The 14133-nt window shown below is 37.8% G+C and overlaps 1 protein-coding gene across 3 annotated transcripts in view; it reads right to left on the bottom strand.

Moving 5' to 3' along the window:
- Nucleotides 1-14133, bottom strand: part of RPS6KA3 (ribosomal protein S6 kinase A3) — a 77289-nt gene that overhangs the window by 53584 nt on the left and 9572 nt on the right. For all 3 annotated transcript variants that reach the window (XM_065071503.1, XM_065071513.1, XM_065071529.1), the window contains exon 2: nt 10795-10851. In XM_065071503.1, coding sequence (XP_064927575.1) covers nt 10795-10851 — 57 coding nt within the window. The remainder of the gene's footprint in view (nt 1-10794; nt 10852-14133) is intronic.

Below are 14133 nucleotides of genomic sequence, written 5' to 3'. Positions count from 1 at the left end.
CACCAATATAATAATGCTCTGTAGAGAGGGAAACATTTCTTAAAGTACTAAAACACCTAAGCTTTCTTTCCACGTTTAAAAAACCTTCAAATATTTCTAAGAATTAGAATTCAATCTAATGACTTTGAACAACCAGAGATGAAGTTTTTAATTTGACCTCTCTCCAGATTTAGTAAAGAAGTTACTGTTCTGAATATTGAGAGTATCTTCAGCTTTTTTATATTTATTAAAAACACTGAATTGCACAGTACATGCTCCATTAGAACATGGAGCAAGAATGCTTCTCCCCAAGCAAAAAAGACAGACAAGTAACAACGTTTAGTCAAAGGCATATACAAGTACTCAGCTATGAACAGATCCAGGTGGCTCCATTTAGTGAACCTATACCAAAGGAAACATACAGCCAAACACTGTACTTCTTCCCGCACAAGATACTGAAACAAACAAACCCCTCCAAGCTACCTCCCTTGACTGGGTTCTAACAAATATCTGGGTTACTGCAATTTTTTTAGATTTGCATTCCTCTTCAGAAGACAAAGCAAATAATTTATTTAAGTGACAGAACATGTTGCTTCTACCTCTATATCTCACATCCTGGACATTTACAGTATCGGTTTCTAACTTTGCCTTTACAACCTGGATTACAAGCAAAGATCCTCTTGCCCAAATGCAGAGATGAAATAAAGACCCTGGCTTTATCAGGAGCCTGCAAGCAAAAATGTGCCTTTTTTTGTGGTCTCTTGTACTACTCTGGTTGTTTCTTTATGTTACATCCACAGGGAGGGATCTTTCAAATTCTATGCGCTGCATATATACAGTTATTATAGATTACACAGGCATTCAGTAACTATTACTACACCTTGAGTACTCAATTACAATGTACTCTTTACAGTCCAGTGTGTTACAGCCTTTTTGGAAGAAACAGCCTCTACTACAACAGCAGTAACACAGCATGAAAAAAGATTGAATATTTGTTTCAGGATAAACACACTTCCTGAACACAAGGAGGTTCCTGCAACACAAGGTTTTCAAGTATTTGATAAATGGTACAAACATTTCTTGAAGTTTTTCTCTCTTCAATGGTTTTAAACCCCCAGCTACTTCCCCCTCAAAACCGAAATGTCTCAAAAATCGCAGTTTAACAGCAATAGAGTTGTTTACATTTTGAAGACTTAAAAACAGCTTAAATAATTAAGTGGTAGGCCATTCAATCTCTCTGCCTTACCTTGTCAAGAACATGTATGAATGCACTAAAAGAAGAGTTATCAGGAATCTCCGAATCACTAACTCAACTCTATGGTAGCAAGGGGAGCTAAAAGCAGAAATGGAGAGTAAGTGGTAAAACTTACACTAACTATAACATTCTTGAAATCTGAAAAGATACTGTGGCTAAATAACGCTTTTCTTATCTTTTTGTTGTAAGAGTATGAGTGTATTCTGCTGCAGATAAGCTGTATCTGCTAAGGGTGATGGGAATAAGGCATTTCAACTGCAACATTTGTACAACTATTGACTACTGCTCTCCCAAACCTTTTATGTGACCTTCCAGTCAAGTACAAAGCACAGTTCTCAGAGGTCAGCGGGGTTACTTCACAACAATAGTTCTCTTATAACTGGCATGGGTCTGCAGCAGGTGGAAGAAATTTCTTGTGTTCTGGGAGAATAAAGCTTGCATGGTTCCCAAAGAGCACCACCAGCCAACCAGAAACATTAAGATATATGCTACATAATTCATTTTGAGAATCTCTGAGAGCTTGCCCTTTTAAATATTCCTTCATATGAGAAGGAGACAGGTTAGAGGGCAGCAGTCCCCAACAGGGAAGTCTGTGACAACAAGGACAAAAACTGCTCCCCTTACCTTGAAGTCTTTGATAAGGATTTGTGTTATACATGTTTACTATGAAACACAACTGTCTCCAAAAAAACCCCAAAAACCAAACAACAGGAATTTGCTATGCCTACCAGTGACAGTCAATTGCAGAACTCCACTTGTACAATGCATCTCCTCCTCCAGTACAGAAATATAAAGCAAGTTAATCTCCCATCCTCACCTCCTTTTAAATTGGATGCTCCGAATTCACAAAAAAATAAGAGAAAATGTTATGAGACTTGCTGTCCAAGCATTAAAGAGAATAGAGCTCACAGCCTCCACATAGAGCAGGAGAAGTAAAAGATGCTGGAAAAACTCAAAGCGGTACAGAACATGTGGGAATTCATAGGTTTTCCTGAGTAAAACATGCACGCTACACTGGGATGCTCACTTTTACATAACCAGAAAAAACTAGGTAGACTGACAATCTTCCAGGAAGTGTACTAATGCAAATTAAGTCTTTATGCTGCTAGCCAAACACAGCTCTGTAGTATGGATTGCTTTCAATTATCCAGAAAAAAAAGAGTACACATAAGAAATGAGAAGTCCTCATTTGATGAAGGTCAATAGTTGAGGAAGAGAGAGCGACTTTTTGGAGTTTCCAGAAGCTGAATAATACACTTCTCTTCACAATAAATATGTTTGTATACCCAAAGCAGCAATATTCTGTTAATCAGGGGGTGTGTCAGTTTCCATCTGCTAGTTTACAGGCTTTTCAGGGCTACCATCTGTTTTCTTTTCACGTAAGAAGTAAGCAGCTTGACTTCTAATGTTGCTTACACTGTCAAATTATTCAGTTTTCTGACCAAGATTCAGAAAGTATGCTGTACCTAAGACACTAAGTGCAAAATAAGCCACTTTCAAAAACCACGAGAAGACATGAACGGACGAGCTTTGTTGTAACCTATCCTCCACACCTGATGACATTTTGGGGAAAAGGTATATTCCAGGGATTGCCTTCTTTATGTGGGTTTGATATGCAAGAGTCGACATCTCTGATCAAAAGTTTTGCACTGTCTACAAGCCTGCTGTAACTTCTTATGTGAAGACCATAGAGTCCATTCTTACACAGGTAAGGTAAGTGCACTTCACTGTAAGATTCTGGCAAAATTCACCCATGTTATAGCACAGAGAAAAAACTTCTTCTCAGTGAGAGTGCCAGAGCACTGGAACAGGCTGCCCAGGGGGGTTGTGGAGTCCCCTTCCCTGGAGACATTCAAAACCCACCTGGACATGTTCCTGTGCGACCTCACCTAGGCGCTCCTGCTCCAGCAGGGGGATTGGACTAGATGATCTTTTGAGGTCCCTTCCAATCCCAAATATACTGTGATACTGTGATACAGCACAGTACTTTGGAAGCTAATGAACTTCCAATTTCATTACATTCAAAGAATAAAGGTATTCTGTTTTTTACAAACAAAATTGGGGCATGGAGAAGGGATAACTAGATTTAAGTTTCAGAGACATAAATGGTTTGCCTGGCAAACTTCTTTGTCCAAGCAGCAAGTTATTTGATTGTAAAACAGAATTAAATATATGAGTACAAATATATAAGTATATTTAGTGAAATACATTAAAAGGAATGTAAGGATTATGGACAAACTTAAAGTCTGAGTTTAGTACTGTGACCTCGATTGTTTCCTTCACTCCACTACGCAATGGATAGTTTCATTACATGGCCAGGTTATCAGCTAGCTTTAATAGAAACTACAACTTCATAACAAGGTACATGGTATTACACTGCATTGTGTAATATTATGGTTTAAAACAATTGCATTGCTGTGGCTGTAAAGAAAGCTTCCTCGCTTTGATTTCTATATGAACAGGCAATAACTCCACATTCAAGAATGTGTAAACAATGTGAAATAATAACTTGACTGTATACTTCATCTCTCAGTAAAACTATGAAAAGTTTAAATTGTCACTGGTTTACTATTGATAAGCTATCCAAGTAGCTGTCTCAGCTGATATTATCAGTCTGTAAAAAATGAGAAATCTCAAACTCAATAGTCTAAGAACACTTGTGAAAGCAAATAGATCTGTAATATTTAATAAATTCTAGCTATGTCTTAAAACCTCTACCACAGACCCAAGAATTTACAGCAAAATACTGACAAAAATGTACACACAAAAAATTGAAATGCAAAGGTTATGCCAGCAGAAGGAAAACAAACATCAAAACAATCAGAAATATGTTCAGTCATCTTAATACCAATGATTTTTCTTGTAATTGGTAAACCGTTACTGAGCACCTGAAGAGCAATATCAAACAGAAGTTTGGAGCAGTCCCGAAACAGTGCTTCAACCTGCCGAACTGCAAAGTTTTTGAAATTAAGAGATCTCACTAGTTCAATGCTATGACATCAAAAATTGAGGTGAAACTAAAAATCAGTTAAAGCCTCTCTCAAATGTTTTAAAATCTAAACATTTGTCAGTTTCATTACATGCTTTTTTTTGTTGAATTACTTCATTTTAACATTCTTATCTTTCATTATTTTCATGGATGGTGGCACAACAAATGAGATTACCCCAGATTACTCCAGTTTTAGTATTTTGCCTGAGTGATAGGGGGGATGTTTTGCCTGTGACTGCAACTGGTAAGCGATTTTCCTGTCCTCTTCTTGACACCTCCCTGTACCCCCAACAGGCTGACCAGTGTTATATACATTCACAGTAAATACATTCACAGTAAATTGTACAGTATACATGCACGTATAATAAAGAATCTCAATGTTTTACTAAATATAATTGAGTGATCAACTTCAGTACTGCGACAAAGAGACTATATTGTTCACACGCTTCAAAATATTTTTCTAATCTATCTTTAAGCCTTTACTAAGATCACATTTTCCTTATAAACTCTTCTATTAAAACATTAATTGGCAAGACAAAGGCCATAATTATCATCTCTCCTGATTGAAAACAGTTGATTTACATTCTATCAGAGAAAAATAAATGAAAACGACATTTTTAACTACTGACTTTTCTTTGAAAGCATTTCTTACACTACCTTTTGACCACCCACTGACTACAGTCTTATTTATCTTAGTTATATATTTTTAGTAAGAGGATGACAGCTACTGAGATTTATTTTTTCATCATCCAGATCAGCATATTTTAATATACTGCTTTAAGCTTTAGTGCTATTTAATTCTATGTATGCTTTAATTCTCATTTAAAAGTAGCATTTTTAAAAGTTTTACCAAAGCATACAAGAAGTCAAGTGTAATAAATAATATTACCCAACCACCTCCACCAGAAAGAAGGTTTACTTTTTCATCCCAGTTTGAACCTGAATAGGTTCCACTCCCGCCTGTACTGACAAAAAGCAACCTTCAGTCCTTGCAGGTTACCCTAAAGAAATATTAATGAGTTTTTCTGCAACTTACAAAGAATTACTCAAAACAACTTTTCACAAATGCTTAGAACCTAATATTTTTGTATGTTTAATAATTATGCTTAAGCTAGTGGGCTGCAAGGGTAATACATCAGTTGTACTAAGCGTTAACAGCTAAATTGAATCCAGATAACAGAACGGAACAAAGAACATGCGACATGCTCTTCAGATACACACAAAAGATACTTGCCAGACCAGCTGTAGCTTCTGGTTAGCTGTAACTAGTAGTACAGCATAGATCATGATTTTAAGAGCTCAAAACAGTTACTTTGCTCAGGTAAATTACTTAATCTCTATTGACAAAGAGATACAAAAAGCATCGGTAGACAGCAGAAGAGTGAGAAAGGTAGCAAACAAAAGGCTTTAAATAGCTTCCCCTCTTTCAGTAACATTCACTTAAGCATTCACATTAGGTCAAGCTTCAGCCAGTTGTTTACTTGTTCTTATATTTGTTTCCTGCTGGAACCAGAAAATTTATGAGATACATCAGACAAAAATCATTCACAGCAAGCTATAAAGCCAGATATAACCAATATATTAATTGTAATAAAACTAGAATACTGAATGATTCCTCTTAGGAGGAGTGAGACTTTGAACCATATAGTATCTTGGACTCCTCAGAAACAGGCAGGTACCAGTATAGCTCCTGTTTTTCTTAAAAGAAACTACTGAGAGTCTGAATCAATGCTACACAACTCAGACTCTCCTGTCAATTAACTTTACTTTTGACCAAAAGAATAAAATGTAATTAATCTTTTGATATGCAGAATACTAGAAAGACTTCCTATGTAGATTTAACTGGTAGGCTTTAACATTTATTTTAAAGTTCTTACCTGATTTGCATAATGAGCATACTATCCAAACATGCATGCAGTACATCAAGTTTTCAATATCATCTATCTCCACAGAATGACAGGAACTCTCTATCCTGAACCTGCATACCTTATACACCTACCAAAATATTTTGTCTTCTTACATGATGTGCTAGCACATGCTAGGCCTATTCACTCTACTGTCCTCAGTTACAGCTGAGGAAATTCATAAATTGTCAGTGACCACAAACTGATAAAAGTTCATTTCAGTGTGAAGTTAAACGGGAGAACTTAAATGAGTTTCAGTGGTAATTTAGAATTAGTCTTTATCTTGCAGCAAAACAGATATGAAGCACTGAAAGACTATCACATCCCAGCTCAAGTGGTATTTTATTAGCTGACAGACAGCAAAGGCTAGCTACCAGCTAGCTTCCAGCTATAACTGAGTAGCTGTAGTAATTTTTTGTGTAAAACACCTGGATTATTTTGCATCTCCACTGGCAACCTTTTACTCACTATAAACCAGAAATAAATGCAAAATAAAAACACTAAACACTAGACTGAGGCACTAAAGAGCTAAAAACAATCTTAACAAAGTAGCTGAAGCATGACAGAAAGAATATTAGAGAACTATTTTAATTTTTTGACTGTCTTATCGGGCCCTGTCAGCATGGGTTTAAGAAAGGCAGGTCCTGCTTGACTAACTTGATGTCCTCCTGTGACAAGATGACCCGCTCAGTGGCTGAGGGAAAGAAAGGCTGTGGATCTTGATTACTCAGACTTTAATGATGTCTTTGCCACTGTTTCCCATAGCATTCTCCTAGAGAAGCTGGCAGCTCATGGCTTGGACAGGCACACTCTTCCTGGGTAAAGGGCCAAATAGTTGTGGTGAATGGAGCCAAATCCAGCTTGTCATGAGTGGCGTTCGCCAGGGCTCAGTACCGGGGCCAGTTCTGTTTAATCTCTTTATCAGTGATCTGGATGAGGGGATTGAGTGTACCCTTAGTAAGTTTGCAGAAGACACCAAGTTGAGTGGGAACATTGATCTGCTGGAGGGTAGGAAGGCTCCGCAGAGTGATCTGGACTGGCTGGATAAACGGGCCAAGGTCAGCTGTATGAGGTTTAACAAGGCCAAGTGCCGGGTCCTATGCTTGGGTCACAACAACCCCAGGCAGTGCTACAGGCTCAGGGAAGAGTGGCTGGAAAGCTGCCTGGTGGAAAAGGACCTGTGGGTGTTGATCAACAGTTGGCTGAACATGAGCCCAAAGGGTGCCCAGGTTTCCAAAGAAGGCCAACAGCGTCCTGGCTTGTATCTGAGACAGTGTGGCCAGCAGGACTAGCAAAGTGATCATCCCCCTGTACTCAGCTCTGGTGAGGCCACACCTTAGATACTGTGTTCAGCTTTGGTCCCCTCACTACAGGAAAAACACCGAGGTGCTGGAGGGAGTTCAGAGAAAGGCAACAAAGCTGGTGAGGAGTCTGGAGCACAAGTCTGATGAGGAGCGGCTGAGGGAACTGGGGCTGTTCAACCTGGAGAAAAGGAGGCTGAGGGGAGACCTGATCGCTCTCTGCAACTACCTGAAAGGAGGCTGCAGCATGGAGGGTGTTGGTCTCTTCTCCCAAGCAAGAAGATGGGAGGAAATGGCCTCAAATTGTGCCAGGGAAGGTTCAGATTGGATATTAGAAAAAATTTCTTCATGGAAAGGGTTGTCAGGCATTGGAACAGGCTGCCCAGGGAAGTGACAAAATCACCATCCCTGGAGGAATTTAAGACTCGTAGATGAGGCTCTTAGGGACACGGTTTAGTGGTAGACTTGGCAATGTTATGTTAACAGTTGGACTTAATGATCTTAGATGTCATTTCCAACCTAAATGATTCTATAATATTGTGTTGAAACAGGTAGTTTGTCAAAAAAGCAGCAGTTTGAAAATGTCTGAAGAAAGTATAGAAAACCACTTGTAAGTAATTCTGCAGTTATCATCCTGAAAGAGAAATTTCATAGTTGTGGTGGGTTAACCTTGGATGCCTGTCAAATACCCACCCAGCCACTCTCACTAACCTTCCTCACTGATGGGCTCAGCTTTGGCCAGTGGCACGTCCATTTTGGACCTGTGAAGAACTGGTTTTATCTCACATGGTGGGCCAGCCCCCGCCCCCACCAAAACCTTGTCATGTAAACCTAATACAATAGATAAATATAATTGTAGCAGATAAAAACCAAAAAAGTTCATAGGAGGAACGTGAAGTTACAAACTCAAAACACAGAAATCATCATCAAGCACTGGCACTAGTCAGAATAAATTAACAAATGAACTGTGAACACCTTGCCCAAAAGAAGTGTTCTAGTTCAAACAAGAATTCAAGTAAGCATTGTAGTGTGTGTTATCTCCTCCTGGTGTTGCCTTCTAACCACACGAATATTGTTCCTTTCTTACTCTTTTACACTGCACTACTTTAGAGTCATCTGTCAGCACTTGGTTTCTTCACCCTGTCTTAAAGACAGCAGAGCCCTGTACGGTAGGAGGAGCAACCAAAAGCCGTTATGTAGTACAAGCTTTTAATCTCTTCTTCACGTCAGCTTAAGAGCTACATCTATTACCGGTAAGTTTGAAGACAAGCACGGTAAAGGCAACTCCACTCATTATCTAAACTGGCTCTCTCCATGACTGCTATGGCGTTGCAATTATATCCATGCTGCATAGATGGAAACAGCTTTGACCACCTCATCACAAGCTAAAGTCTGCACAATATGCAATACCAACATATGAACCCTGAACTCCAACCAAACACAGAGTTCCAAAAATTGTGTTTTATTGGTAAGGTCATCTATCACCAGGCCTAGCATAAGTCAGTTACTACTCTCTGACAAAACTACAAGTAAACACTAAAGCTGCCATGGTATCTGAGTGAAAGTCACAGGCACTGCAATAAGTAACTTGAATTCACTGGTGTCTTCACATTATAAAATTTTGTAAACTGTAAGGTCAACATGAAGATAAGGAACTTACTCAAATCACCAATGAACTTTCCTGACTTTGATCTTCTCTTTAGCAGCAACCTCTATTTTCAAGAAACCCAGGTTAAGAATTACTTTGATTAAGGCCTCTCAGTAACAAGAGCAATGGAAACTACAGGTTCACAGTACTGGTTCACCCCAGATAGACTACCAGAAGCAGGCAGGAGTATAAGCTATGATCTTTTAGAATATACAGATAGCTGAAATCAAACCAAACCAAACCAACAAGTTATGGGGAAGAAAGAAAAAAAGGAATAGATATCTGGGGTGTTTTTTCGTGGTCACTTGCTAGTTTGAGCTCTGAGTGATCACTCTACTCCTACATGTGCTTTACAATGCATTAGTTCAGAGCTCTCTAATGTTTACTGTCCAGATCTGATTTACAGCAAAAACTCAACATCTACATTAATACTTCAGCCGCTGCCTTCGGCTATTCTATTACTATGAAAATTTCACTAAGCATGTTTCAGCATTCAGCATCTTACCTGAGGCAGAGAAGGGGTCTTAAGTCACCACCTAAATTGATACAGCTACCATCTTTGAGTATCCCCATGCAAACATTTTTGGAGCCCCATGCCTTGTCAGCTCTGAACCAATGTATAGAAGTTCTCTTCCACTCCAACTTAGCCAGATTAAAATCACAAGATGAAAGCTGGAATCCACAACAACAGAGGAAAGACTTAAGAAACCCCTGGGCCTCAGTGGACTAGCTTTACTATTACTGAAAGTACACCAATGTGACACATCTGAACTTTTCTACTAGAAGCCCAAGAAGAGGACCTAAAACTTTGTATCTTGATTTTATGGAGAAAGGGCAGAGAAAGAATCTTTCAGGCTAATGAAGATTTATTAAGCAAACAATCTAGTTTTACACAGGTCAATATGGAAAATATGAAATGACGAACGCTAACAACAAAAAGACACAGACAGATACTGGCAAGAAGTCTTATTACAGTATGGAAAAACAAAGGTGATGACTGCTGTTACACCTTGCATATCAAACTAGAAGGGGGAAAGCAAAGGTGTACACTGCCAGGGTGAAAGAATTCTATTTCATACAGTACGCGCACATGTGTCTGTAACCGAATCTGTGTGGAATTTAACCATGAGACAATCCGTTGTTTTGACATGACAAAACTGAAACCTTAACTATTAATAAAGCGTACTTCTGGAACTCACAGATGTAAAATATTTTCACCTATGCACTGATGAGACTAACAGCAGTCAATGGAAGCACTTTCCTCATTGGCACTAAGAAAAGTGGACAGTAAAAAAGAACTACATGTTTTTAAGGTTGCTAAGAAAACAGGAGCTCAGCCTCCCCATTCAGGAATGCTCTAACTAGCCACATCTTACTACCAAACTTTCTCACTCCTCAACCCAATTGTAACTTCTACCATATTCAGCTTTGTGCTTTCCACAGGAAAGCATTCCTCATACTAAAAATACTAGGGAGAGCCTATATCATCCAGAAATACTAGGGAAAGAATAAAACTTAATCAGAAGAAACAGTAGAATACTGAACCAGACAAGATGGCCAGTGAGAGAGAATGTCTCAAAAATATAAGGATCCTAGATTGCACCTCATGTCAAGCAAACCTAAACAACAAAACGTTAGTAGCAAACCACCTGTAAATTAAATATCAGTATGCTACAATATTGTATTATCTATCTTTTTAACAACCATCATTTACTCACAGTTTGTGGGTTGATATCATCTTCTCCCATAGGTTCATCCACAATTTGCTGTCCATTCTGTAAAAACAGACACAGCAAGTTACTAGAAATGCTGAATATGAGTACAGAAATAAATATATTGCAGATGCGCTTTCATGGTATGCTACTGTACAGGGTCAAATGTTCTCTTCTCCATGTTCTATTAAAAAAAAAATAGAAAGTAAACACAGAAGATGGCATATTGCTAGCACACAATATCACTCTCACTTTGATCCTTGTGTATTATCAAACCTGATGTCACGGTAAGAAATACATAAAACAATCTGGCATTAGAATCCTTACTGCTACACAGCTAGACATTATTTTCCACTACTACGACTTCTGCAAAAGAATTAAACCTGATGAAGACTGAACAGCAAAAAGCCACAACAAAGAACAGATGAACAGGTTCTTTCTAAGAGCAAGACCTTATGTAGAAACACTCAGTCCTTACTCTGCCATGACTACTTCAAGAACCTTTAGAACTACAGTATAGCCGTAGGAAAACTATGAATGCAATGCTTATTTTCTTATCCAGCATTTACTACTTTCTGTACTCTTCTCAGGACCATTCTGAAAAGCCATACAAAAATAGGCTTTTAAATGTGACATTTAGACACACAGATTTTTAAAAAGCTTAAATACCTTGTTGGTCAACAAATGCTTTATTTTCCTCATCAATGAAAACAGGAGAATCTCTAAGAGACATTTTTGTCAGAAAGACTGAGAATGACCTTGCTTACACAACAAGCATGAATATTAACAAATTGTATGGAAAAATACGTATTTCCTAAGTTATAATATGAGATATCACCTGGAGCATTAACTCTTAGTTTGCTCCTAAACAGCAATTCAATATGATTTTAGAAACAAATGAAAAACTATTAAAAATTGTTATATTTTCCATTAGCACTGGAGGAATAATTTAAGTTCATTTATGCATTGTTTCCCTAGAGAATACAAGGCCTAATTAATCTATTTTTTTAGAACTGAATTTACTTAAGATAAAGTCACATGCCTCTCTGGATAGGTATTTTCTAGTTGTTATAAAGCTAAGAAAAGCTGCTCAGAGATTCAGAGATTTTAGCTTCGATATACACCTTCCTTCCCACAGCTCAGCTTTTCAGCACACTTCATACGTATAACCTTCCTTGCATTTTTCTGTAAAAACTTCTGATTAGTCTTCCAGCTTGCACATAGTTAGAGGAAAATCTTCTGTATGAAGTGACAGATTAAATTCTAAGAATTTATGAATTCAATTTTCAAATATTGCAAACACACTGAATGTTCAATCTCAAATGACTACCAGCTCTCTACTAAGTTTTCTCCTGAGCATATTTTGCTAAAAGATGCAGCTGGATAAAGCTAAGTCATGAGAATTATGGAACGTCCAAAGATGACACAGGCTTTTTTTTTTTTTAAAAGGGGGTAAGGAGAGCAAGAAGGTTCAGCTTCTGATAGTCTATCTAGTGCAGAGTTCTGGCACATGGTAACTGCCATTTTCTCAGCTAGCTTCAGGAAGATACTAGAGACTTCTAATATGACTCCAGCTTACTCTAGAAGTCATCTTTCCATGAGGGAGGACTAGTAAGAAATCAGCTTCACATGTTATACATTACTACAGAAGTGAATATAATTTTCACGAGCTCAGTTAAGAGTAGTCAGCATCACAACTTCCAGTTGTACAGCTAAGGGTAATTTGTCAAGATGATGGTCCAAAAAGCCTAAATTCCTCTCACTGTAGCATCTTTTACTTACGTACTAATGTACAAACAGTGAATATTGTACTATTCTTCCTTAAGACACATAAAAAGTTGAAATAAACCACCATGAAAATACCAGCTTAGCTAAGTAACAGAAATGAGTGTTTTTAATAAAGCCTGTTCTCAAAGAAGGATATTGTGTATACACACATCATTACCATCAAGGCCACAGTTCACATACTTTCCCTTTTCTCAAATCTATGGCATGTATTTAAATTAAATTAACATTTGTATTTTAGCTACACATCTCTATATACTGTTCATGCTACAAGATAGTTTCCAAAGTATCTTGTCAATGTGAACAAATGAGAAGAACAGTAGAAAAAATAAGACAACTGACTTGAGATGGAAAGGAGGAGTCTACAATGTCCTAACAACTAATGACAGCTAAACTCTGGGGCCTAGAATAAGGCAACTTGTGTATTAAAGGCATGTGCTCTAAACTGACTCCACATGCAGATTTTCAGAAATACTATTTTGTGCTACAACACTGAATAATAATGTGCATTAACTGCTGGTTAAGTAATAATTTACTATACAGTAAACTTTAATATCTCATGCTTACTATTTTAAGCCAACTGAAACATAGTTGAAAGTGGAACACACTATCAGAGACTTGAGAGAAGCCTCTCTTTGAAGACAAAAAGGCAAAATCAACCGCTATTTTAAAAAAGGCTCTAATCTTTAACTTCATTGACTTTTTCAACATTTTATCAGTCTACCAGAAAAAACACAGCAAACTTTTGCATAATGAATTAATTGTTTTGTACAATCTAGTTTTTCTGTGCAATCCTGCATTGCCTTCAGTTGCTTTTCAGTTGAATTCAAGCAATACAGTCACTACACACTTATTAGAATGAACTCGAGAAATCAGTGTGTGTGCCATGCGGTCAAGTCTGAGCCAGATCACTGGATTAGCAAGATCTTTTTAAATAGGTCTACCCAAGCAATGATTATGCTAAAGGAATCACTGGATGGTAGAACCAGTTTTTCTCATAACAGTCTGAGCCATGTAAGGTAAAGAAGTATATGTATATATGATTTATGGTTTGCTGGTATATGATAGTTTTAAATGGAAAGCAGCTGTGCGTTCAGAAAGTCTACAAAGCATACTGCCTTTCTTATGAGTTAAAACATAAAGCCAAAAGGTCCCTACTGGAAGTGGCAATATTTAAATGACTGTGTTGTGAGGAGGTCAGCAGCATGCTTAAGAGGTGAGTGAATTAAATAGGTTCCATTTTGCTGGTCTTAGACTTGCTCTAGTATTTAACTAGAATGAAGGGCATCTCTCCATGACATAACTAGTAGTCAAACGAATACAGAAGAGGAGAAGGTTGACTGTATCTGTCACGTGTACAGGTTGGTCTAATTCAAAAGGCAGACTCTAGACCTTGGTTATTCTTCAGCTGCACTCCTCCTGTGGTGGGATGCTAAGCAAGCAGAACAGATCAAAGATCTGGTAATTTCCAATATTCTGGCTTCAAAAGTACAACATATTTCAGGCGATGGCACAAGAGAACTCTTAAGGAGGGGGAAAAAAAAAAAAAAATATCACAGA

Source organism: Columba livia, chromosome 1, assembly GCF_036013475.1.
Source record: "Columba livia isolate bColLiv1 breed racing homer chromosome 1, bColLiv1.pat.W.v2, whole genome shotgun sequence".
NCBI classification, from domain to species: Eukaryota; Metazoa; Chordata; class Aves; order Columbiformes; family Columbidae; genus Columba; species Columba livia.
This window is presented reverse-complemented; position numbering and strand designations above follow the sequence as displayed.